Here is a 25,720-nt window from a genome sequence, read left to right on the forward strand (position 1 = left end):
GAATTGACCGGAACGTTGCCATTTGATAAGGCAGTCAACTGATTGTAAATCTTAAAATGTAATCAATTACTTGATGAAATGTAAGGTCTGACGAAATCGCGTCTGGTCGGCGAATGGTTTTATTTTGCACTACGAAAACATAACGCCGACGAAAGGTCTGAGTCAATAGAGGTCGACATTTCGGCTTCCATACATCAGCCTTGTTCACAGCAATTTAAGCTTGCAAATGGTCAAAGACATACTTTTCAAGCATTTCGCCCGGAGAAGACGAGCACCATGCCAGAAGAAAGCGTGTATTCGCTGCAAATCGGCGTTGGAGATCAAATTCGTACCTCCCCCGCATACGACTCATGTGACAGTGCGCTGTGCGTGTGCGTAGGGACATCTTCCGGACCCCGGACGCGCTAAAACACAGACCGGGAATCGTCGGATGTAGGGTACCAAGGCTCATATGGGCATTATGAAGGGTGACAGCCTGGACGTCATCTTTATTTCCACGCCAACAACAAATGGCCAAGCACCCCGCGGCAAGAGTGGCAGTGACGACGGCCGCAGAAGGACAGTGCAGAGGAAGACGCCGAGAGGAGGTCGAGGGAGGCGCTTCAGTCTGAAAAGAAATATGGCCCGAATTGGCGACACCGTTGGCGGTCGCTCCTCGGCGGCTTCAAGCGACCAAGCCTGAGGGAAGAACGAGGTGAACTCTGCAGCCCCTTCGTTCCTTCTGACGAATACTCCGGCGTGTACAGAGCAGCATGTATGTTTCGGCACCCAAGCCTTTGCGTTATGTACGCGGTAATATGTGATTCTTGAATTTATTTCCTTTGTTCCAAATAAGTACCTGTTGTGTCCCCTTATTGCTTTTGTGTGTGTGCGCCCCTGCATCCTCCTCCTAACGACCACTCAATCCTCCTCCTAACGACCACTCGCATCCTCCTCCTAACGACCGCTTGCCCCTCGTCGCACGCTGTCGCCGGATGCCCCCCCACGGTGCGCCCCCGCACCCTCCTCCTGTTCTGGGAAGCCACTCCCTCCCGTGGACGCTTCTCCACTCCCTCCTTTCTTCGGGCGGCCAGTTCGGCTCCTTCCTCGGTCGACGCTGGTCGCACCCTCATCGGCTTTAAATAAACGAAGTCTTAAAGTACCGTGTGCGTCTTTCGCTGCATTCAACACAGCGACCGGACACGACAGTGGCGACGAGAAAGTGGATTCGACCCGCGCTACGCAACGCTATTGACAAGCCATGGCTACGCGAGGGTTTCCCAATCAGATACCAGAATTCAACGGCTCATCGTGGTCATCGTGGGTTAGACGCCTTCAGTTCTACTTTGAAGCTAACAACATCACAGACCCAGCCTTGAAGAGGGCCAACCTGCTGACGCTGTGCGGGGAGCAGACCTACGATACTGTCTGCGCCCTTATTCAGCCAAGCACACCAGCGGCAGTGTCTTACGACGACATCGTAAAAGCGCTGCAAAAGCACTACGACCCAAGGCCATCCGAGGTCTACAGCCGGGCTCGCTTCCAACGACGAGATCAACTGGGAGGAGAAACTGTGAGCGCATACGTAGCCGCGCTCAAGAAGCTCGCTGCCGACTGCAATTTTGGAACGCTGTCGACAACAGCTACCGGGCAGGAGGGAGACGCAGCTTCTTCTGCTAACACCACCATGCTTCCCTTGGACGTGATGTTACGCGACAGATTTGTGTGCGGACTGAGTGACGAGTCACTGCAGCAGCGCCTGTTCGCTGAGAAGGACCTCACATTCAGCAAAGCTTACGACATCGCCGTTCGAGCGGAGAGCGCCGGTCACCAGCAGAGAGGGATTCGCCGGAACACCGAGCCGGTACACCAGACAAGCAACCAGGTGCGCAAGCCTTCTGTTGTTGTAAAATCGGTCAAAAAGGCACAACGCTGCTGGCGGTGTGACGACCAACACAACCCCCAGGGATGTCGATTCCAGTCAGCCACGTGTAATTTTTGCCACAAGCGAGGGCATATCGAAAGAGCATGCATTAGGAAACGGAGACTTGCCAAGATAAAGTCACCTTCCCAGCCTAATCACAGCGTCAACGCCTCAGAGAATACGCCGCTATCTGATCTCCATGGAACAACATCAGCAACACCATCTGTGTTGTACGACCTGAACACCATGAATCTCGGCACGCGACCGAAGATTTTTACAGAAGTAAGCGTACATCACCAGCTGATTAAGTTCGAGGTGGACTCCGGCGCAGCCTGTACTCTGATCAGTGAGGACACGTTCCGAACTTCATGGCCATCTGACGCACCCGCCCTGCAACAAGACGACACGCACCTGCGAACGTGGTCAGGACAGAATCTGCCACTATTGGGCTCTGCCAACGTGCAGGTTAACTACAACGGCCAGACCCATACGCTACCTCTGCTTGTTGTGAAGGGCACAGGATCAAGCCTTCTAGGGAGAAACTGGTTTTCTCCACTAGGCGTGATGATATGCGGCATACACCAGACGCCGAGCCAGAACATGGTGAGCAACTGCAAGAGAAATACGAAAGGGTATTCTCGGAAGAGATTCCAGGAAACGAAGGGCCCCCGGTCACACTGGAGTTGTTGGACAACGCGCAACCCAAATTTCTGAAGGCCAGGCCGGTGCCGTTTGCTCTCCGAGATTCAGTTGAAAAAGAGTTGGACAAACTGGAGCAGCAAGGTGTCATCGAGCCGACGCAGCATTCAGAATGGGCCACACCACTTGTCGTAGTTCGCAAGAAGAACGGAACCATACGCCTCTGCGGAGACTACCGGAGCACCGTCAATCTTGCGACTAAAGCGTCCTCTTACCCGCTACCGACACCTGAAGAAGTATTCAGTGTACTACGTGGCGCAAGAGTCTTCAGCACATTGGACCTCACCCAGGCGTATCAGCAGCTCAAGGTGAGCGAGTCAACTGCTGAATTATTGGCAATTAACACACTGAAAGGCTTGTACAAAGTCAAGCGACTGCCTTTTGGCGTAGCTGCAGCCCCGGCCATATTTCAAAAATTCATGGAGACAGTGCTTCAGGGCATCCCAGGAGTTTGTGTCTACCTTGACGATGTCATCATCAGTGGCACTTCCACTGAAGAGCATGCAGTGCGCCTAGAGCTCGTTCTCGAAAGGCTAGCAAACGCTAATTTGTGCATAAGCAAATCGAAGTGCTGTTTTGCGGTGCCAGAGGTGCAATTTCTGGGACACCGAATTGATGCGGAAGGCATTCACCCTACCGAGGACAAAGTGCGAGCGATCACAGAAGCACGAGCTCCAACAAACAAGCAGGAGCTACAGGCTTTTCTCGGACTCTTGACGTTCTACGACCGGTTCTTGGAACAAAGAGCTACCGTGGCCAACGACTTATACCAACTCCTTCGGAAAGATGTGACATGGACATGGTCGCCACGCCATCAGCAGTCATTCGATGCCCTGAAAGACCTGATTCGAAGATGTACAGTCCTCCGCCACTACGACGAAAGGAAGCCTCTGCTTTTGGCTTGCGACGCATCACCGTACGGAGTCGGCGCGGTTCTATCGCAAACTGACGAGCAAGGAAGGGAAGCTCCCATCGCCTTCGCCTCACGTACGTTGTCGCAAGCAGAACGCAACTACGCGCAACTTGACAAAGAAGGGCTAGCCATCGTCTACGCGGCGACACATTTTCACCAGTACATTGCCGGCCGGAAGGTGACCTTTATAACCGATCACCGACCGCTATTGGGCATTCTGGGACCACAAAGGCCTATGCCACCAACTTTGTCTCCGCGAATGACACGTTGGTGCATCAAACTCTCAGCGTACGACTACGCTCTGGTCTACCGCAATGGGAGTAAACATCAAAACGCCGATGCGCTAAGCCGTCTGCCACTAGACGCAACTGTTGACGAACCATTTCCACCAGGAGACGTTCTGATGTTCGAAGCACTGCCAGAACCTCCGCTTACAGCAGGCACAGTTGCAGCATCTACGCAGAAGTGCGCAGCTCTCCGGCTAGTTTACACAGCTGTTCAACAAGGCAACGTGCATAAACTCAAAGGGGACAACTTCGACGCTTACCGCAGGCGAGCTACAGAGTTGAGCACCCATCGCGGCTGCATCATATTTGGGTCCCGAGTTGTGATGCCGAGAGAACTACGCGCACAAGCTATGTCTCTCATCCACGCCGGACATCGGGGCATCGTTGCAATGAAAAAGTGTGCCAGAAGCTACATGTGGTGGCCTGGCATTGACAACGACATCGAAACAGTGGTGCGAGAATGCAAGCCTTGCCAGAGCAGCCGGAGCGCCCCGCCGAAAGCTCCTGTCCCAGAATGGGAAAAGCCAGACACACCATGGCACACACTGCACATTGATTTTGCAGGACCAATAGGGGATATTCAAAATTCCGCAAGTGCGCTTTCCCGCATAACAATGTTGCCCCCAACAAGATGGCGGACCATGCGTTTCCAGCTGAAACAAAGCAAGAAAGTATGGTTTTTTGTTTGATTCATCCAAAATACGTTTCTTACATTCTATACACACCTTTAGCGCCTGTCCTGAAGCCCATGTAGTTCCTTTATAGCGAAGTCGGCCATCTTGTTAGGGTCAACATTGTTATGCGGGAAAGCGCACTTGCGGAATTTTGAATATCCCCTATTGAGGGCTGCACTTTCCTTGTGGTCGTAGATGCCTACACAAAGTGGCTTGAGATAAGGCAAATGGGACAGACGACTTCGGCAGCAGTCATTGACAACCTCCGATCACTATTTGCAACGTTCGGCCTGCCGCGCAAGGTAGTGTCGGACAACGGAACACCGTTTGTGTCTGCGGAGATCCTCAAGTTTTATCGCGACAACGGGATCTCATCAGTTACATCGGCCCCCTACCACCCAGCGACAAACGGACAAGCCGAGCGCTACGTAGCCGAGCTAAAACGCGCCCTTGAAAGAGATCAGACAGGCTCGCTGCAGCGCCGCCTTGCGCGCTTTCTCTTCAAGCAGCACACGACGGTTCAGAGCACAACAGGCGAGACCCCCTCGAAAATGATGTTCGAGCGTGAAATGCGAACCCAGCTCACAGCCATCCTCCCCGAGCCAAAGGCAGAGACGTTCCGGGAAGAAAAAGCAATTCCGCGCTGCGGCACGCTTAATCAGGGGCAGCGCGTCCTCGCCCGACAGTTTCTGAAAAAGCCACGCTGGGAGGAAGCTACAATTGTCAGACGCATAGGCCTGCGCTCTTGGCTCGTCAACATACATGGCACAGTAGCACGCCGACATCTCAACCAGCTGCGTAGATTTACGACGCCGTCTGAGAGCTGTCCGCCAGCGGAGAGAACACGTGCACCATTTTCCCACATAGCCTGGCACCTCTTCCCGGAAGAAGAGACTTCGCCCAGGACAGACCCAGGAGACACAGCGAACAACAGCCAGCCTACAAGTGTTTCTCCCCCGAGCGCACAAAGCCAGCGCGCCTCCACGCGTGAGCGCCGACCCCCTGCACGATACCAGGCAACTTTCTAAGGGGGAAGGAAGTGTTGTGTCCCCTTATTGCTTTTGTGTGTGTGCGCCCCTGCATCCTCCTCCTAACGACCACTCAATCCTCCTCCTAACGACCACTCGCATCCTCCTCCTAACGACCACTTGCCCCTCGTCGCACGCTGTCGCCAGATGCCCCCCCCCCCATGGTGCGCCCCCGCACCCTCCTCCTGTTTTGGGAAGCCACTCCCTCCCGTGGACGCTTCTCCGCTCCCTCCTTTCTTCGGGCGGCCAGTTCGGCTCCTGCCTCGGTCGACGCTGGTCGCACCCTCATCGGCTTTAAATAAACGAAGTCTTAAAGTACCGTGTGCGTCTTTCGCTGCATTCAACACAGCGACCGGACACGACAGTACCGTTTGTTCCAAATGGTCCCGTGTGGACCTGCGCAGTATGTGGAGTCATCGCACTCACAAAACTAGGCCACTGCTGCCGTAAACCAACGAAAAATTTCTCTGTTAAACACGTTCGCAATTTTTGGTCTGTACCATTTTTTAGTAGAAATTACTAAATTAAACCAGTATCCTGCAATTTTGAAATAATTCACGATGTCCTCGGGGATAATCATGTTTTACTTGAAAATGCTCTCAACGAATTTTTTATTTCGTCTCTTAATGTTCGAACAATGAAATCAGCTTTGACACCTTAATTACATGTCGTATGTTTGTGAGCTTGCTCCTGTTGATTAAAGTGTGTGTGCACCTTATGTTGTGTTGTTGCCCTGTAGTGGCTGTTTTGTAACTGTGGGCACAACGGGGCCTTCAAGCTCCGTATAGCAGCTTCTGGATGGGTTTCCTTGTTTCCGTTCCCATTCCGTCTCCCATCGACATGCGCTGCGAGATAAATAAATCGCTTCCCCCGTATGACCAGCAGAGCGAGCGCACGATACGCGCCAAGCTGCAGTGCGAGATGCACCACTGCAGCAGTGTGCCGTGGGAGTACGCGAGCACTGTAGATGCCAAGGGACTGCGTGAAGTGATAAGATTGAGAAAAATAACGAGAGATGAATGTGTATTGTAATCTGCGCACCGCCAACCTATCATAGTGGCGCGCGCAGAGCAGCAGTCCAGATGATGCTTTGTTTCTACGCAGTCCGAGCAGAAGAAAGGCGGCGGCGAGGTAGTGCTGGATACGGGGCTGTCGGAAGAGGACGAGCTCGGCTGCTTCGGCCGCAAGTGCTTGGCCAGCGACCAGTGCTGTCGCGGCTCCGTGTGCGTCGACGTGGACGGCTCCAAACGTGAGCACTTTGCGCTCATTTCTGGGCTTAGCAAACTGTGGCAAGAAGAGAGACTGCGCGAGCTCGGCTGCAGAGCTGAGGAGCAACGCGTGAAAAGGCGCTCGAACACTGTCACATCAAGCAGCTAGCTCAGTAACGTCCGATTGGACGGCGTGAGCCCGCAGAAGCGCCGCGCCGCCTACGCATCATCATCGTCATCATTAATAGACCCTTAAAGACCCCTGGGTGGTGGGGCATCACATAAGGGGGGTTACATCACAATAACACAACAGGTCACAATGGGTGCCATATACATATATTGGCAAGATAGGAAGAAAAAATGTACATGAACCCATCACAGAGAGTGGCCAAACATATATGAAACGGTAGTTAAACACAAAGAGAAGAATAATCTACATCAGGTTGTAAAGTGCGACAGCAGCAATTGGCGGAACACGCTTAATGAATTCCATTCTTCGATGGCAACAGGTAGAAAAGACTTGTTAAATGCGTTAGTGGAGCCGTGCACTCGTAGAATGCTCATGGAGTTGAAGAGACGGCGCGAAGTTCTGAGGGGCGGAAGCAAAATGGAGTCCCGAAGTGATGGAAAACAATGGTAAAGTTTGTGGAACAATGACAAACGGGCAATTTACCGCCTGTGCACTAGAGGCTCGATGTCGAAAGATAATTTTATATTTGTAAGGCTAGAGTGGATGTGATAGTCGGGTGAAATAAAGCGGGCTGCACGGTTTTGAATAGCTTCTAGGGTGTCAATTAGAGGGTGGAGCAAGTGAGCATATTTTGCCCTCTTGTATCCATCTTTGGTCTTCCCAGGCATCCCAAAAGAAGCGTTCTATAGTGGTCGCAGCCGCGCTGTGTGGATCTTGCGAAAGATCAAATTATTACTGGCCCAATTACGAGAAAAGCCGGCGGCGCGTGTGTGCGCGAATGTATGTACTCACGGACGGTACGCTAATCCCAGCGATGGCAAGAAAAAAGGGTGACGTCATCAATCGGCCGTATGATGCACACAGCAAGCGCAGCACCCGCACTACATACAGCAGCACATACCGTTCGTCTATACATAGCCTCACTGGCTGACCTCCGTGTGATGCCATTAATGCAGTGACATTTGTACCAATACTGTGACGTAACCGTTTCCGGCAGGAGTCATACGATTTTTCGATGCATGTAGCTTCCATGCGCTGGTCAAGTCGGAGCTAGCTTGCCACAGGGATCCGAACCGATGACGTATACACCTTCAGTTGTATGCCTTCCCAGACGCTTCACCCTTAAGGCGTGGTTGAGGTGTCCGCCGAGATGCGAAGCAGTTATCTGCGCAAATTCTCTTCCTCAAAAAACAGTCTTCGTATTAAAATTGTGACGCAACCGTTCGTCGCACACCTTTCCGAGTGGTTTCATAGGCGCGTGTGCGTGTTTGTTGTGTCATACATTAAAAAAAGAAACTGATCCTCTAAAATACTAAATTCTCAAACCGCAACCCAGCGTCTGCGTCATGCGTCCATGACATGTTTTCCGACACGTTAGGATACTGCGGTTTCTCTGCCGAATTTTATTGCGAAAGCAATACTACGCCAGGTCTAACCGCTCGTCGCGTGGTCCGTGGACCCGCCTGCTTTTAAAAACTAATTGGCCAACAAGGGTGGCACATTCTCTACCGTTGGCTGTGATAGATACAGCCACCGGCCAGTGCAGTGGTGCATCATTTAACCGCTGCCCACTGGGATGGTAGTGGTATATGAGTACTCTCCGCATCTATGAATGTTAAGTAGAGAATGAGCAATTTTGCATTTATGGATATTAACGCACTACAGCTATCGCGTCATAATCCTTAAGGCGAAGCTTAAGTCTCCTCTCCAACTGAAGAATGAACACCTGCTTTCGCACATCAACTTGGTTTAACCGCGTTAAACCCCTATGATATTTTTTCTTGGCTGTGGTAATGCACAAACACAAGCACTGTTAGAAGTATAGAGTTTTATTATTCCTTCTCCTTGTGCCTGCCAGGAAGAACGCAGACTCGCCTGTATTCGAGCTACAAATACCCTCGGCGGGCTGCGAAAACAAGAACAGAAAATGGAAAATGGGAAGATGAAGCTAATATCCGTCCTAATGCCTTTATGCATTTCATTGCTCAAACCGCACACATCGACAAACATCACACGCAGCACGTCGTTCTTGCTGAACCTATCACTCTGTTCATGTCCGAGGAAAGCATCTCTCTTGCTGCTGCTTTCATTTTCACTTTACTTCTGCTATACAATATATCACTTTGCTGTATCACTTTACTTCTGCTACATCATATCATTTACCAACGTTTGTCATATTCACTACACCTTTTTAGTCGGTGCCTCTTTATCTTTAACATTTACCAAACACTGTAATGTAATGCAGGAATTGCGCAATCAGGGTGTAGAAGAGTGTTATGTGAAAATACTGGAAATCCCTAGAAGAACTGCACTGCTACCATAGTCCTGCATAAAGTCAGCGATAAAATTCCAATAAGGAAGGATGTCAGGCAGAGAAGCGCTATTCACAGCCTGTCTACAGGTGGTATTCCGAGGCTTGAATTGGGAACAATTGGGGATAAGACGAAATGGACAATATCTAAGTAATCTTAGATTCGCTCATGAAATTGCCTTGCTACGTCACTCAGGACATGAACTGCAAAGCATGGTCAATAAGTTAGGCAGGCACAGCAGAAGGGTGGGTCTAAAAACGAGCATGCAGAAAACAAAAGTAATGCTCAACAGCCCAGCAAGGGAAGACGAGCTCGCAATTGGTAGCGAGTTGCTGGAGGCAGTAAGGGAATATGCCTACTTAGGGCAGGTAGTGACCCTTCGTCCGGATTCATGAAAGGGGAATCACCAGAAGATTAAGAATAGGATGGAGCGCTAATGGCAGGTTCTCTCAGATAATGAATGGCACTTTACCAATATGCCTCAAGAGAAAAGTATACAACAGTTGTATCTCACCGGTACTCGCCTATGGGGCAGAAACGAGGAGGCTAACAAAGAGGATTCAGCTTAAGTTAAGGACAACGCAACGAGCTATGGAAAGAAAAATCATAGATGTAACGTTAAGAGCACAAAAGCGCGCAGAATGGAAGATGGAACAAACGCGGGTTAATGACATCCTAGTCGAAATCAAGAGGAAAGAAAGGGCTTGGGCAGGGCATGTTAAGCGAAAGCGAGATAACCGCTGGTCCTTAAGGGTAAAGGAGTGCATTCTAAGAAAGGGCAAGCGTAGCAAGGGGCTGCAGAAAGTTAGGTGAGCGGATGAGATTAGGGAATTTGCAGGATAGGGTGGTCTGCAACTTGCAAACGACACGGTTAATTGGACAGACATGGGAGAGGCCTTTGCTCTGCAGTGGCTGTAATCAGGCTGATGATAACGATGATGTCTGAACCGCTAGCTGGAGGCAACTGTGGGATTCAGAAACAGAAATACATGGAATTAAAGACACAGCTTTTGTGCGTATAGAAAAGTGCAACATACTGGCGAAAGTCCAATAAAAAAAAAACATTCGTAAAGGTAAGTTGCATTACTGCGCATTATACAGTACAGTCCACAAAATCTAACTAAACCAACACACCACAGCCGAGGAAACTGAATACGGCCTTCACCTTGATAAAATATTGTTACTGAAGTATGTTTCACCATTTTCTTTCCATCCTGCTCCAGGGAGGATGTCCGGTGCGGAACCGCAGTCGAACCCAAGATATGCGGTAGCCGGAAGTGTTAGGTTGCTTTTTCGCGACTCTGGTTGCGCGCTGGGCTCTCACTGCTGCCTCGCTGCTGCCGGTTGCTGCGAAATTAGATGTGCCCCACCTCTAATGTCGTATCTCTTTTTCTGAAACAAATTTCAGCTGAGTGCAGCGCTTGTAGCGCCTCTGTTACCCCTGTCGTGCAGCATCTGTTTCTCGCTGTAAAAGCGTCACTTTTTTTAGTAATAGCCGCAGGATATCAAGAGTGTATGTAGTTTCTTTGTGATACGTGGAAGTCGTGTTGATGCAGTGCTGGTGACATAGGACTTTCTTTTCTTGATGCGATCACTCATAACCCAGTGCTTGTGGCTGCTGTCACGAGGTTAACACGTTTGAAATTATAGGCTGCGTCCGTTCTACTTTGCACATAAAGTGCAGTTTCCGAAGAAAAACGCAAAACAAAAAGTGACCGCGGCGCAAAGCACCCTTGTCCCACGGTGTAGTACCGTGCTCCATATTCAGAGAGAATGACGAAATTCCTGCGGCAATCCTCCCATATACTACACATTTGTGACGGAACAGCGCAAAACACCTGGACAGGAGACAAGCGCTGTAGCTCGAGTTACAGCGGGAGTTACCCCTCGCAAATGTTGGTGTATGTTGCCAAGCAGTTGAAAAACCACCTGATGCAGACTAGGCCCGAGCAGCAAGATGAGGCAAAGAAACAGAAAGAAAGGAGGCCGGTGGTAGCAATACCGTACATTCACAACGTTTCCCATCGCCTGGAAAGCATTAGTCGAAAAGCTGGCGTGAATGTAGTGATGACTGCTCCTAATAAACTGAAAAGACCGTGCGGGCGAGTCAATTCCGACAGGACCAAAAAGAAGCAGGGATGCACGATAAAGCATCGAACCCCCTTTGTGGAGTGTACCGAAGGCCTTGTTTATTCGTTGCCAGTGACATGTGGTAAACAATACATAGGGCAGACTGGCAGTTGCATGAACGAAAGGCTACTAGAGCACAAAACTAATTTCGAGCAAGCTTGCAGAAACTTGGGAATTCATTGCAGAGATTGCCCTTCAACAAATTGTGCACCTGATTTCCAAAAATGTAGAGCCTCGGCTAATCACAAAGACCAGTTAGTCCGCGAAATAATGAAGGCAGCTTCGATAGCGAGCCTGCGCGACGATTGTGTCAGCACGCAGTCTGTTGCTTTAACAAAGAAAGAATTCGACATGTTAAAATTGTGATTATAAATCTCTGTGATTATTTTTTAGTTTTATTTTATTTTCACAATACTGCAGACCCTCATTTGGGTCCAGGCAGGGAGGGCAGAAAAACACATTCACACAACAGTGTAGCACATATACAATCTAAAATAGCTCACAAAGTTCGTTGTCAAAATCAACAGCCGATATCACTTGTCTTAGGTTGTCATATTTTAGGACGCTTGAACGATATGGTGGTGACGCATGTGTTTTGATGGTGTGAAGAAGGTATAAGAAGCAGTGTTTCTTGGAAATAAAAATCAGTTGTAAGTCAGCGCTTGTCTCTTCTCCCGGTGTTTTGCGCTGTTCCGTCACAAATGAATAACCAACATGACCCAAGCTGCTGTCCTGGCTGACACAGCCAGGTCTAACGTAACTGTCACGTGGTAACGCGACTAGGGCAGCATGTGGCGGCTCCATGACAGCGTCCTGAGTAAGGAAGCGGCTCCCGCCGCTAAGTCGAAAACAGGAGAAGCTGCCTTTTCGCGCCATGCCTGAAAGGAAGCCGCGTGACGTCGTCCCCCGCCTTGATCAACGCAGTGGGCACCTGCCTGCCGGTGTACGGCCAGCGCGAGGGCGAGACATGCCAGCAAGACACCGACTGCGAGCGCGGCCTGAGCTGCCTGCAGCCGAGGCCCACCGCCGGAGGTGCCCGCCGGGTCTGTCAGCAGCGGAACCGGGAAATGCGCAAGAAGCAGTTCAGTGAGTGGTCCTCTTTCTCTCCGAAGCGGTGCCACAGGCATCGAGGAGGCAAAAGGCGCGAAAAGCTAGCCCCGCGGGTGTGTGCTGTTGTACGGCGGGCCTTTTTTTTTTTTTTTAACAGCGCAAATTAAACGCACGAGCATGTGGTCTGATACGATCAACTCTGCAAACAGAATCATTTTGATGCTTTTCAGTTTCTACTTATACATTAACTGCCATTCCTTTTAGGCATGCATCATTTTCTAAAAATTGCGTCGCTTAACTTGGCTTTACTTTCTCACGCTTATTTGACTCAGTAATCGTTTTGTGGTTTACGCTTGATGCATTTACACGCTGGCTGACTTTTTCGCTCGCTGATAATATTTAATACTTTTATATTTGTGGCATTATGCACATTTCGCCTTGGAGTGCCGCATTAGATGCGCCAGAATCTCTGGGAAAATGTGCGCGCTTGCTTTCGACATAGCTCTGTCCACTCTCGCTAGGTGGCGTCGCTGCGCCTGCACGTGGCTTCATTAGGCGGCCACGTAGGCACACTCCAATGGTTTCGCCTAATTCCACTCAGTAAAAGATAAACTTAGATTATTCGGGTAATTCGCATGAAGTTCCATAGCGCGAAGACAAGGCAGGACACAATTCACATCCTTGCAGATGAAATGAACGCTGGCGCAACAAGGACACTAGAAAGGGACACCACAAGCGCACACTACCAACTGTTTATTACACGGAAAGGTGGCATATTTAAATATTCAGCTCAAGCATGACAATGATCGCATAATCGCTCCGAACCGAGCACATTTTTTTTCCCACGTGCTGGGTTCCCTGCGTTCATCCTCCTCTCGTCTTTGTTCCACTCCTCTAACTGCTGTTGTCTGCGTCAAAATGGATTTCATAGAAATTGCTTTTTACTTCCCCATCCGTGTTGGTTCTCGTTACCTGCATATCACGATGCGTCGTTGTTTCTGCCAAGTCGTACCATGACCGTAAAGTGCAGCATCACGACAGCCTAACATTATGCGAAGCATACTAGCCGCACAACCAAGCTCTTCCTTGCTGCGCCGCGCGCGGCCGCGTAGCTACCACTTGACCTACATCGGCGCACCACGTGATATGACGTCACAACAGCTGTGAAAGCTGGGGCTCAACTCGCGCGCTCGCTTGCGGACGCGCAGCCTCCGCCGGCGGTATGCTTCGCATCCTAGGCTTAACCATAAGCTAAGCCAGGCCATTTATTTTCTCTTCTTTCTGACCCTTCACGACTCATTTCATCAAGTTTTCAAACGGCATTCATCACTGAGAGCGGGGACGCCAAGGAAGAATGCAGTGCGCGATTCCACCGACGTCTGTAAGTCGCCTTCGGGCGCCTCGTGCCGAACCTAGGAGATGACATCAGCCCGCATGATCACAGGATTGCTCGTGTGTCCCCATGCGTTGTACATCCGTAAACAGAAATATGGATCACGCTTTGGCCTTCCAACTCTCACAGGGAATGCGTGAAGGAAATAGAATTATCATTACTAGGAATTCGGTACAAGTGTTTCTAGTTCCTTTGGCTGCTACCACGTGGCGCACAGCTTTCAACATTAAAAAAACTTTCACGTTGGCACCGGCCGTGATGTAAGAAAGAAAGAGAATGACCGAGTGGCCGCCCAACAAAACATGAAAGGCCGTTAGGCCTAGCTGCGCTGGTTTGGCGCTGTACTGAGGTGCCGAGAACGTTTCTACTTTTATGTGCAGGTGTAGGAGTAGTGTTCACTTCCAGGAGTGTCAAAACACCGTTTACTTCTCTAAGTAACGGGTCAGAAATTATTTACCGTCGAAAAATGCTCTCCATATTATCCTATCCGCGACTATGCATGGGAATGAAGATTTTACTGAAGCTTACGTAGCAAACCTGATGAACTGGCCGTATGTCTCGATTTTCTGAATGTGCAGTTCGACATCTTGGTATTCATTAATACCTGGTATACCAGCGAATATCAGGTTTTGTTCTCGGTAATGACAGAAGTTTGTCTATTTCGGGTGAACAAACGAGGGGAAATCATACTACAGTTTAAAACAGCTATTTAATTTAGCACTTTCCACACACTCTATTAGTATAACTCTAGAATATGAAATTTTAACTTCAAGCAAACGGCGCACCAACAGGGACTAGGGAAGACGGGACAGGCGCTGACTAGCAACTGAAAGTTTATTGCAAGGAGCACGAAAAAACTGTATACTCTACAAACCACCAGAAGCACCCACGATCTACACCAACAACACTGATGAAATGTTAACTTTAGTCATGATGGTCAAGATACAATAGTTCATTTCATGAACGAGGACAGCTGGGGTGCTTACGCATGTGTCGCGGTTTTTGTGAATCTGAAATGCTTGACTGATCTCCCTGGTTTGTCTATCTTTGTGATTGTACAAGGCATTGGTGTCGTTACAAAGTGGAGAACATGGTTCTGCAATAGGCTGTGCTCACGGGCTAGTTGGTTATTCATAATAATTTTTCAACAGCACATGCTACACAAGGACACAAGACGAGGAAACGCACACACGAGCGCTGAACTGCAACTTTATTTGAGAAAAGGCGCCAACCTCTACATATATACCCTCAAGGAACCGCCCACTAGGGTAAAACCTAAAATCACTGCACGTGTCAAGCCACAAGCAAGAAAAAATATTCAAGAGTTAAGCATACAATACAATGGTGACCAAGACCGCAAAAAATAAGAAAGATTACAAGAAGCAGCGAGAAGAAATTATTTCACTTGCCCTTTTTTTTGCGTAACAAACAGTGGGCAGAAATCGTTTTTAAAAGTGGTAAAAGCACAAATCGCGGTAACTAAGCATGATGATGACCGAGGCGAAAAAAAAAAACATCTGAAGTGCATGAGGGCCAACAACTAACACGGCTAAAAAAGTGCTGAAAAATGAGATGTAAAAAGTGCTAACACGAAGACTAAAAGAGATAAAACAGAGGTACAAAAAGGAGGGTAAAAGCAAAAGTAAAAACGAAGGAAGAACTACCGGAAAAAACCAGGTCAAAATCACATAAAACCAGACAAGAACGCTATCTCTTTGTTTGACAGAGAAACAGAAGGCGTACTAACGCATTCACTCTTGAGGTTACAAATCTTGGCTGCTTCTATTATCTCGCGAGTCAGCTGGTAGGGGAATTTCTTCAGAATGGTTGTTTTTTTGAACATAGGGGTGCATTGTGCATTGTTCATTCGCATAACCTTAAAAAAATAGGAAAAAAGGCAGGTGTTGATGTCGTTTTCACGGCCCCCCAGCGCCTTTCCAGACTGTGCCGGAGAATCAAAGACAAAAATTAACTCCGGTTGTACCACGCGGCACAGAGATCCCTTGGTCACGTGTGCTGAGGGTGTAGTCTACTCGATCCCTCTTTCTTGTGGGAAGGCGTACATCGGCCAAACAGGCCGATGTATTAATGAAAGATTAATGGAGCATCGTAGGGATCTATCTGGTTCATCACTCAGGAACTTGCCAGTGCACTGTAAGAATTGCAAACTTAAACTAGGTTCTAATGAACAATGCACCCCTATGTTCAAAAAAACAACCATTCTGAAGAAATGCCCCTACCAGCTGACTCGCGAGATAATAGAAGCAGCCAAGATTTGTAACCTCAAGAGTGAATGCGTTAGTACGCCTTCTGTTTCTCTGTCAAACAAAGAGATAGCGTTCTTGTCTGGTTTTATGTGATTTTGACCTGGTTTTTTCCGGTAGTTCTTCCTTCGTTTTTACTTTTGCTTTTACCCTCCTTTTTGTACCTCTGTTTTATCTCTTTTAGTCTTCGTGTTAGCACTTCTTACATCTCATTTTTCAGCACTTTTTTAGCCGTGTTAGTTGTTGGCCCTCATGCACTTCAGATGTTTTTTTTTTCGCCTCGGTCATCATCATGCTTAGTTACCGCGATTTGTGCTTTTACCACTTTTAAAAACGATTTCTGCCCACTGTTTGTTACGCAAATAAAAGGGCAAGTGAAATAATTTCTTCTCGCTGCTTCTTGTAATCTTTCTTATTTTTTGCGGTCTTGGTCACCATTGTATGCTTAACTCTTGAATATTTTTTCTTGCTTGTGGCATGACACGTGCAGTGATTTTAGGTTTTACCCTAGTGGGCGGTTCCTTGAGGGTATATATGTAGAGGTTGGCGCCTTTTCTCAAATAAAGTTGCAGTCAGCGCTCGTGTGTGTGTTTCCTCGTCTTGTGTCCTTGTGTAGCATGCGCTGTTGAAAAATTATTATGGTTCTGCAGCAGGAGTGGAGGAAACATGCGCCAACTAGTCCCCCAACAAGTATTACTAGCATTACTTTGAAAGGTGTCCCTTTCAATCATGTGCTGCGTTCACGTAAGCGGGAATTCAGGCATCTTCCCGTCTGGCCTACATAGTTTTTGGAAACCAGGGAAATCAGTGAAGCATTTCCTATTCACAAGAACCACGACACATGCGTAAGCAGCCCATCCTTCCTCGTTCATGACTGTGAAATATCGTATCTTGACCACCATGACTGAAGTTGAAATCTTGTCAGTGTTGTTGGTGTACACCATGCGTGGTCCTGGTTGTTAGGAGTGTATATATTTTTTTGTGTTCATAGCAATAAACCTTCAGTTGCTAGTTACCACCTGTCAGGTGGTAACTAGCAACTGAAGGTTTATTGCTATGAAGTCAGGTGATAAGTCAGGTGATGAATGCGTAAGCGATTCTAGTATCAAATTGTATAAGAAAGAGAAAGCTTTCCTGGCATGTGGGCTTAGGCAATGGATGGATAAGCATATATATATATTGTGGGGACGCGGAGCCGGAGGAATAACTTGATTGTGTTCGGAATAAAAGAGGAGAGCGATGAAACTGCTGAATCTCTTATCACGAAGGTAAACGAGACGGTGTTCCAGGAAAAATTAGATGTTACTGTTAAAGGCATAGAGAGATGCCACAGGCTTGGAGGAAGGAGAGAAAATGGTCGCCCGGTAATCATTAAGTTCTTGGACTACCGCGAAAAACATTCTATCTTAAAAGCGTGCTGTAAGCTCAAGGGAACAGAATTTTCGATCTCTGAGGACTTTTCTTTCACGGTTCGAAATATTAGAAAAAAGTTGTGAGAAAGCTCAGCGGAAGAAAGATTGAACGGGGCGAAGGTCAAGCTTTTTTTTAACAAGCTGTGCGTGGATGGTGAGGTGTTTGCTCGGGACTCGGTTAACAATGCTCGATACAAAATTTCTGAAAGAAAAAAATAAACAGAAAATAGGAGGGCATTCACAATAATTAATATTAATTGTCGGAGTGTTGTCAACAAAGTCGCCCATCTTGAAGGTATGCTGTTATCGCATAACCCAGACATAGCTATGCTAACAGAGACATGGTTAGGTGAAGAAATATTTGATTCCGAGTTTGTGCCTAGAAACTATAAAGTCTTTCGGAAAGACCGCGACAGAAGAGGTGGCGGAGTGGCTATACTGTTCAGAAGCTCATTTCAGATTTTAAAACTGCCTGATGTCGCTAAAGTTGAAGCTGTCTTTTGTAAAGCATACGCAAACAATTTCCGATATATCCTTGGAGCTATCTATAGACCTCCCGGTTCCTCTGTCGCTGTCTTGGAAGAAGTTAAGAAATATCTTTATTACTACAGGAAACCAGATGACAAGTTAATTTTGGTGGGAGATTTCAACTTACCAAACATAAACTGGGCCACTTTTTCTGTTCAGTCTCCGCGCGCAGAAGGAGATGCACTGCTTGATATCATGTTTCATTTCGATCTCTTACAAATTGTGAAGCACCCTACTAGAATCCAACAAGACTCTGCATCAATTCTGGATTTATTCTTGGTGCGCGGCAACATCAAAGAAAAACTTTCATGCAATGTAGTGGACCGAATTTCTGATCATCAAGCAGCAATGCTGGTAATAGAAGACATATTATGGGACGGAAACGGTAATATTCGACACTTTCCGAATTTCGCCCGTGCTGAGAATGAATCGATCATTGATGTTTTAGATCTTCATTATTATAGTTTTATGCACAGCACTTGTAGTGTGGATGACCTGTGGCTTGTTTTCAAAAACATGGTTTGTGACTGCATTCAGCGTTTTGTACCAATGATATGCAAGAAGTCCGACAACCACAATCCCTGGATTACGCGAGAAACTTTGCAATTGCAGCGCAAGCTAGAACGACTGAAGAAAAGAATAAAAAAGTCAAGCTCAGCCAATTTAGAGGCAAACATTTATGAAGTTTCAGAGAAATTAAAACAGTGCATTGTAAAAGATAAAGAAAATGCTTCAATACGCAACTTCCGGCTTTCATAAAAACTTCACCTGAAAAATTTTGGCGCTCAATTGCACCAGTTTCTCGTTCTACCGATACGTTTATTATAAGTGGGCAATATGCAAGTGACAACGTCCAGGTTTCCTCAGCATTTAATGACACCTTTAAGAAAGTCTTCACAAAAGATGACGGGCGTCTCCCACCCTTTAGTATGTCCCTTCCTCCCATGCCTGATGTTTTAATTTCTGAAGAGGGTGTTTTTAATCTGTTGTTAAAACTGGATGTCAAGAAATCACCTGGACCAGATGATATTCCGAATGCCTTTCTTAAACAGTATGCAGAGTGGTGTTCTAAGTATTTGTGCGTCCTATTCACTCGGTCTTTGAAAGAAGGTGTTTCACCATGTGATTGGAAAACTGCTAGAATTAAGCCCTTGTATAAAAGTGGAGAGAGGACGTGCATAGAAAATTATCGCCCTATCTCATTAACTTCGACAACGTGCAAATTATTGGAACATATCATTCATAAGCATCTAACTAATTTCTTCGACGAGCGTAATGTACTGGCATATGTTCAAGATGGGTTCAGACGAGGTTATTCAACATGCACTCAGTTGGTCGAGACGATCCATGATTTTGCAACAGCAATCAACGAAGGAAAACAACCAGATGTTATATTCATGGGCTTTAGAAAAGCTTTTGATAAGGTTTCGCACAAAAAACTACTTCATAAGCTCAGTTTTGTTATAAATAATAAACAGATATTAACATGGATACGATCATACCTATCTGATCGCCATCAGTTTGTCGAACTCGCCCAACAAATGCTTTTGTCGAAATACATCAAGCCCGCTCCAATCACGTTCCTGTCGACTCTGGCGTTTCCCAGGGATCCGTCCTTGGCCTCCTACTGTTTTTAATATTTATTAATGATATTGTTAATGATCTGTCAGTAAGTATTAAGTTGTATGCGGACGACTGCGTGCTGTATGAGAAAATTAGTTCGACTGACGATCAAGTAAGGCTGAATAATGATTTTGCAAATATAGTTTCTTGGTGTGAGAAGTGGCATATGTCAATTAATTTTGAAAAACCGTATGTATGAGAATAACACTTAAAAAGAACCCTCTTCTATATCACTACACTGCTAATAATAATTTTCTTCATGAAGTTACAAAATATAAGTATGGAGGCCTATGGATTTCTGATAACCTGTCTTGGACCAAACATGTCGACTATGTCTCAGCTAAAGCTCTCCGAAATCTCTTTTTTTTACGACGCTCGCTTAAGTTAGCGACCCCTGCTACACGCCTTCTTGCCTACAACACTATTATTAGACCAATCTTAGAATATGCAGTGATTATCTAGGACCCGTACACAAAGGTAAACCTAAATAAACTTGAAAGAATCCAAAAGAAAGCAGTAAGGTTTATTATAACACTTACGGGCGAGCATCAGTCAGAGATCGCCTAAAAAAAGCGGCTTACCCTCTATTCCTAACATAAATCGCATATGTCGCTTAAAATTTTTCTTTCAATTAATTCATAATAATTTCAAAGTTCACACCTCTAATATCCTTGCTTATTCTTCGGGGTACCAAACTAGAAATCGCCATTCTCTTTCCATAACGCCATTAAATTCTCGGGTTAATTGTTTTAAATATTCTTTTTTTCCAAGGACCATTACTGATTGGAATAACCTTACGGATGATGTTGTCAGGCAGATATCATTGCATTTGTTTGAAGAGCATTTGAAATAATTGTTTGTTTATGACCTTGCCGCGGTATTTTTCTTCCTGATTTTTCTATGTGCAATTCTGTTTCGTTCTATGTGCAATTGTGATTTGTCTGTGTGCAATTATGTTTTGTTAGTATGCGTCTGTATTTTTGTATCTTAATACATTGTTTCCCACCTGCTATGATCTTGTGTACAAGATCGCAGTATTCATAAATAAAGTATGTACGACCGACTCGTCCAACAACGTGATCCCTATCATGCTTATCCTGAATGGGTGATGTGGAAGGTGCCTGGGCGGGTTTTGAAATTATCTGTCCTTCTTGTTTTGTCTCGTACCAGATAAACACAGTGCTGTCGATGTGCAACTTGTCATGAACAAGAAACACTTTCCGGCCTCGCAATTTCTCGGATTTTGCACTGTGCCACAACATCTTCTGTCTTTTTTAAGTAGGTTGCAAGTAATCGTTCTGGATAGAAATATTAAACAGTTTGGTGCGATTTTTGAAGAGCAATGCTTTTTCTTTGAAATCCTGGAAAAAGATGGTAACTGGTTTTGCTGGCGTCCCCTTTCAGAGGCTGCGAATGCCACAAATGGACACACACATGTTACGCCGTGTTTTTGCTCAAAGGTTTTTGTGATGACTTTGCGCTTAAGATCGGATTCAGATTCGTTGGCTTCTTCAGTTATGCCATAAACGATAAGGTGAGAGCGCCTGCTTCTGTCTTCGAGATCTGTGGGCTTGCGAGCCTGATGCCCACAGAAGCTTGGTATGTAAGGAGCGCGTTTTCAAGATCTATTAACTTCGGGGTCTTAGCTTTAAGTTCAGAGATGTGGGCTTCAACAGTGGTAAATTGAGCTTTACTGTCGGTAATCATGGCATCAGGTTTTGATTTTCGGTCTAGTATCTCTTCCCGCAGCGAATTTTGGCCTCGCTTTGCAGCAGCAATTCGTTGCCACTGACTGCTCGCAGATGACGAGTGCCAGTCCTCGGACGAGTGCGACGCGTCCAGGGGTCTATGTTGCCAGATGCAGCGAAGGCACCGCATGGCGCCCCGAAAGGTCAGTGCTGCGGCGTGGAGAGCCCCCAGAGGTCGAATACGGCCCCATCAGAGTGCGGTGCTATGTGAATAAGGTTTGCGCCCATGTTGTCGCCCACTGCAGTGTAACACATGTATCGTTGGCAGGCCAAGGAAAGCCTCATTACCGGGCTTTTTCAGGCACCCTGCTCAGAGCAATGCACGAGGTTTCGTATCAGCCCGTGTCATGACAAGTGAAAAATGTTTTACAAGGGTATATTGGTGCTACGAGAACATGATGAAAGAACTGCGCATAGAAACTGGATTGCTGTGCTCAGTCACTTCTTCCTTGTACGCTTTCTGCGCCTTTTTCGCTAGTTCCCAAATGTCTATTACTCTACAATATTTGTGAAATGAGAATATCCAGCTCTAAAGAAAAAGAACGCAGAAATTTAGCTTGCCCGATTCGCGTACAGAATCGGAATTGAAAGCTCGCAAGAATCTGGGAAAGCCGTAAGAAAGAAGCACGGCAGGCGTTAAGCAATGCATTGCATACCGGGACGTATTAGGAAAACGAAATGACACAAATTCGACCTGTTTGAGAGAGCAAAAGAGGGGTAAATATTGATAGCGAACTGATTGTGTTTCGTAACAAAGCGACAGAATGGCATACGATGAGGAAGCCGGCTATAGAGCTGACGGAACACTGAATTTAAACCCGAATAAAGCTGTCGGAAAACAAGACTGCTGTGATCACACCCTCGCATTCATAACAGCCATAAAAGAATGCTTCAAATAAGTGGAGTTAAGGCATTCAGCGCTTGGAGGACTCGGAGCAGCGGTTCTTTCCATGCGCTTACCTCTCGCACCGCGGCCTGACGACGGAACCTCAAACGTGCTAATGACTGCAGCTCCACTGTAGGGTTTTGTCGTATCGAAACAGTTCTTTTCTGCGAAGTATTCAAGGGCAAGCGCCGCTTACCATGGCGTTATACCGTCCAGCAGCAACAGATATTGCGCGACTTTACAAAGTGCAGCTCCGACGGCAAGGAACCGATTCGGAGCTGTGCCAGTGAGGTGGACACATTGTTCTCTGCAAGATCAGGAGCTTCTTTTCAGGTTTCTCCGTTTGGTGGGAGTATGAGTCCCTTGCGTACGTGCTGCTCTGCTAGGTCGCTGCTCTTTGTCTGCAGTGTAAATCAGGGGCTTATACCACCTCACTCCCAGCGTGTGCTGCTCTCTCGGCAGGTGTGCTACTACTTCACGGACCCCAAGAGTTGCATAGGCAGCGTGGCGGCGGCACCCATGAGCGACTTCTACTCGCCCAGCTACAAGCCGTACAAGAGCATGAGTTTCTTTCACAACCCCCTGTTCAAGGCACGCATGGGCTGAGGCCTCGTCGTCGTCGTCGCCATGACCGTAGCATGTAGACACCCTGTGCTGTACAAGCATGCTCCGCGGGGATGCAATGGGTGTTTCCTTCCCATCTGGCACAGCTGCTGATGCTAAACCCAGCGCTACCTTCGGGGCATGTTTCATTCGAACTCATTTTATTGCTTTTTTTCAAAATCAATCTCGAAAGGTGCACTTTCTTCAGTCGAAGGTCTATTGGGGAATCCCCCTATGCGGGGTAAAGTATTTAAATATAGGAGTAATGGCTGGTTCATTTCTAGTGCATACTCTCCATTTGTATACCTTTTTTTCTTTTGCGCACGCGATGAACGTTTGCCTAAAACGATGGCAAAAACGTCTTCCTCGCACGCGCCTAACCTCTGCTACGATTCGAGAAAGTGCACGAGGTAGAGGGCGACCTGAAATATTTCACGTCATCTGTGCAGCGAAAAAAAAATGGTAACATCGATCTGTAATGAGCACAAACTACGAACATTTCCGCAACCAAAATTAAGCTTGAGTTCCTGCCCCCGCGAAGACATAAGAACTAGATAGGCGCCTTTGTTTTCCTGTCATGCATATGATCAATCACAGGCAGTAAACTGCTGCGCTGTAGATGGGTTGAAAACAAGGCGAAACATGTTTCTATACTCGCCGTGTCCCTAGCCCTCTCACAGTAAGTGTTGCGGTGTATTCGTCATACCGTTCAGGAAACACAGCTAGCTGCAACTTTTATCTTTGGAGTCTGTGCTGCCTGCGTGTAACATGGCAACGATACTTCTAGAAATGTGGTGCGTATGGGCAAAGCCTTTCATGCGGATCTGCCGATCGTGCAGAGTAGTAGCATAAGCTGCTACTACGTCGGCGGTTCTTAACTGGCCCGCGATTTTTTAGTTATATCTTTTCCGCAGTAGCATTATGACGAGATCTCGGATATTCAACGCCTATAGGTCTTCACTGCGCTTTCCGCGAAGAGTATGGCTTTCTTTAAAGCGGACGCAACCATCAAGTCGAAACCTGTAAACCTAAGTATAATATAATCGTCTACATGGAAGAAATGTAAAACCGTCGAAAACAAAACTAAGCCGCCTAGCGGATCTGCTGGTTAGGTGGCCTTTGTAGTATTGTTTCGTTTTTAGCTGAGAAGGCATTCAGAGGTGGCAGCGAAGCAACCATACGCATTGTGCTGAAGCTGCCACCTACATAGAAACTTTGGCGCCTGTGTTCTTTTGGCGAGAACGGGACGGCGTGTTCGACTCTTGCTTCGCTCGCAGCTCGTCTTCAACGATCGGCAAAATGCCAATCCTCACCGATCGGGAGCCTACTTGTGTGAGAAAACGCCACTATCGGCTTACCTCGGGCTATGCAATCATCGTGATCTAGATCACCAAAATTATTTTCACCTGACTGTTGAATGTTCCTGCTTTTCGGGACTGCAGAGTTATAGCTCAACACCACAGCCAAGTTTAATGAACTAAAGCATTTGGGCGTTGTGCAACAATGCGCAACAAATAGCCAGGTGTGGGAGGAGCATGTTTTTGTCAAATCACGCGTCGATTAATTTCTTCTCACCTTTCACGGAGGCGTTGGAATGAAGAAAGTTGTGATTTTAATCAGCCGTCTTCTCGTATGCGCTGAATAAACATCTAACCCGCTGTGACGAGGCAGAACACTTCAGCTGACTCACTCTGCAAAAATTAACGGCGCAGCGCCAAGACCCTTCGTCTCGCCCCACAGGGGTGAAAGCACCACGGTAACCGTCGTTCCTCTACTCAGGAGACAATCTTTACCGCCGATGAGGCAGCCTCTTATCTTCCTGCCATCGTAACGTTCCCAACACGTACAACTTTTCCTTGCGGCGTACAATCTCTAAGCCCCTCGGGGGCCGATCACGACAATCATACTCTGTTCCGCCTCAGCGCAGCGGATGCTCTGCCGCACACCAATGAAGCGGCTGACATTGGCGTGCGCTCAAGTGGTTGTGTTAAGGTTGACGCTGTCAAGTGTGTGTTACAATAAAGTTTATTCGCTTGAGACCCTCGTCTCCTTTTCCTATCTCGTGAGGCTCAGTCCTCCCCGCTGCGCACAGCCACGGGACCTCGTGCCACTCGGGTAGGTTGTTGCACGCGATGTTTTCTTCGTCGCGCAGTAGAGAGCACCGCGGCTGCGCGACGCCCGACACCAAAGCAAATGTGATCAACAAGTGAGCGGCGACGAAATCACGAAAGGGTTCATTTCGGCAGTACTGTACTAACTTTGTACGCGCGGACAAGTATCTTAGATTTGCATGCTCGAATGCATCTAGTCGCGTACATGGGGATTCCCGCTCAGCCACAGATACTAGCGGCGCAGTGCTCTTCGGCATCTGCGGGGAGGAAGCACGCATTTAGATGCTAGATCAGGCCATGTTCTCTAAAAAAAAGCAAGTTGCATGCTTGATGAGGCGTTTATTTAAGCGATAATCACAATTCCGCGCCCAAATCAGCTCGTCGGCCATGACGCAAGCAGTCAAGCCGGAAGAGTGGTCAATCTGCAATTCGCTCTCCTCAGCCCCGCTTCGGTATCTGGTGAGCCCAGATCGGAGGGCACATTATAATGCGAAATCACTCATGCGATTCTCACAACAGAGCAAAACTCTTGTTTGTGCATTGCTCGTTGCCATAGCGACGTCGACGCCACGCGGCAAGGTTGTGGTGCGAGCCACCCCCGTAATAGGGCCTCGGACGATTTCAACCACAATTAAACCCCAACCATAATTGACCGTGCTCTACATAATGGCGTACACCCTAATCGGCTAGGGTCATTTCCAAAAAAATTTGGCCCGGGCGTACCCAGAAATTTGACCTTGACCGATTCGGACCAAAAT

At 47.4% G+C, this 25,720-nt stretch overlaps 1 protein-coding gene across 1 annotated transcript in view; it reads left to right on the forward strand.

Annotated features, from left to right (window-relative positions):
- The window catches only part of spab (space blanket), a 55,111-nt gene extending 30,221 nt beyond the window's left edge, over positions 1-24,890 (forward strand). The window contains exons 2-5 of the mRNA XM_089562414.1: positions 6,609-6,753; positions 12,269-12,430; positions 21,417-21,505; positions 22,711-24,890. Of these exons, the coding sequence (XP_089418540.1) occupies positions 6,609-6,753; positions 12,269-12,430; positions 21,417-21,505; positions 22,711-22,854 (540 nt within the window). The 3' untranslated portion in view covers positions 22,855-24,890. The remainder of the gene's footprint in view (positions 1-6,608; positions 6,754-12,268; positions 12,431-21,416; positions 21,506-22,710) is intronic.
- The last annotated feature ends 830 nt before the right edge of the window (positions 24,891-25,720 follow it).

Source organism: Amblyomma mixtum, chromosome 10 (genome assembly GCF_055824585.1).
Source record: "Amblyomma mixtum isolate Tamu chromosome 10, ASM5582458v1, whole genome shotgun sequence".
Lineage (NCBI taxonomy): Eukaryota > Metazoa > Arthropoda > Arachnida > Ixodida > Ixodidae > Amblyomma > Amblyomma mixtum.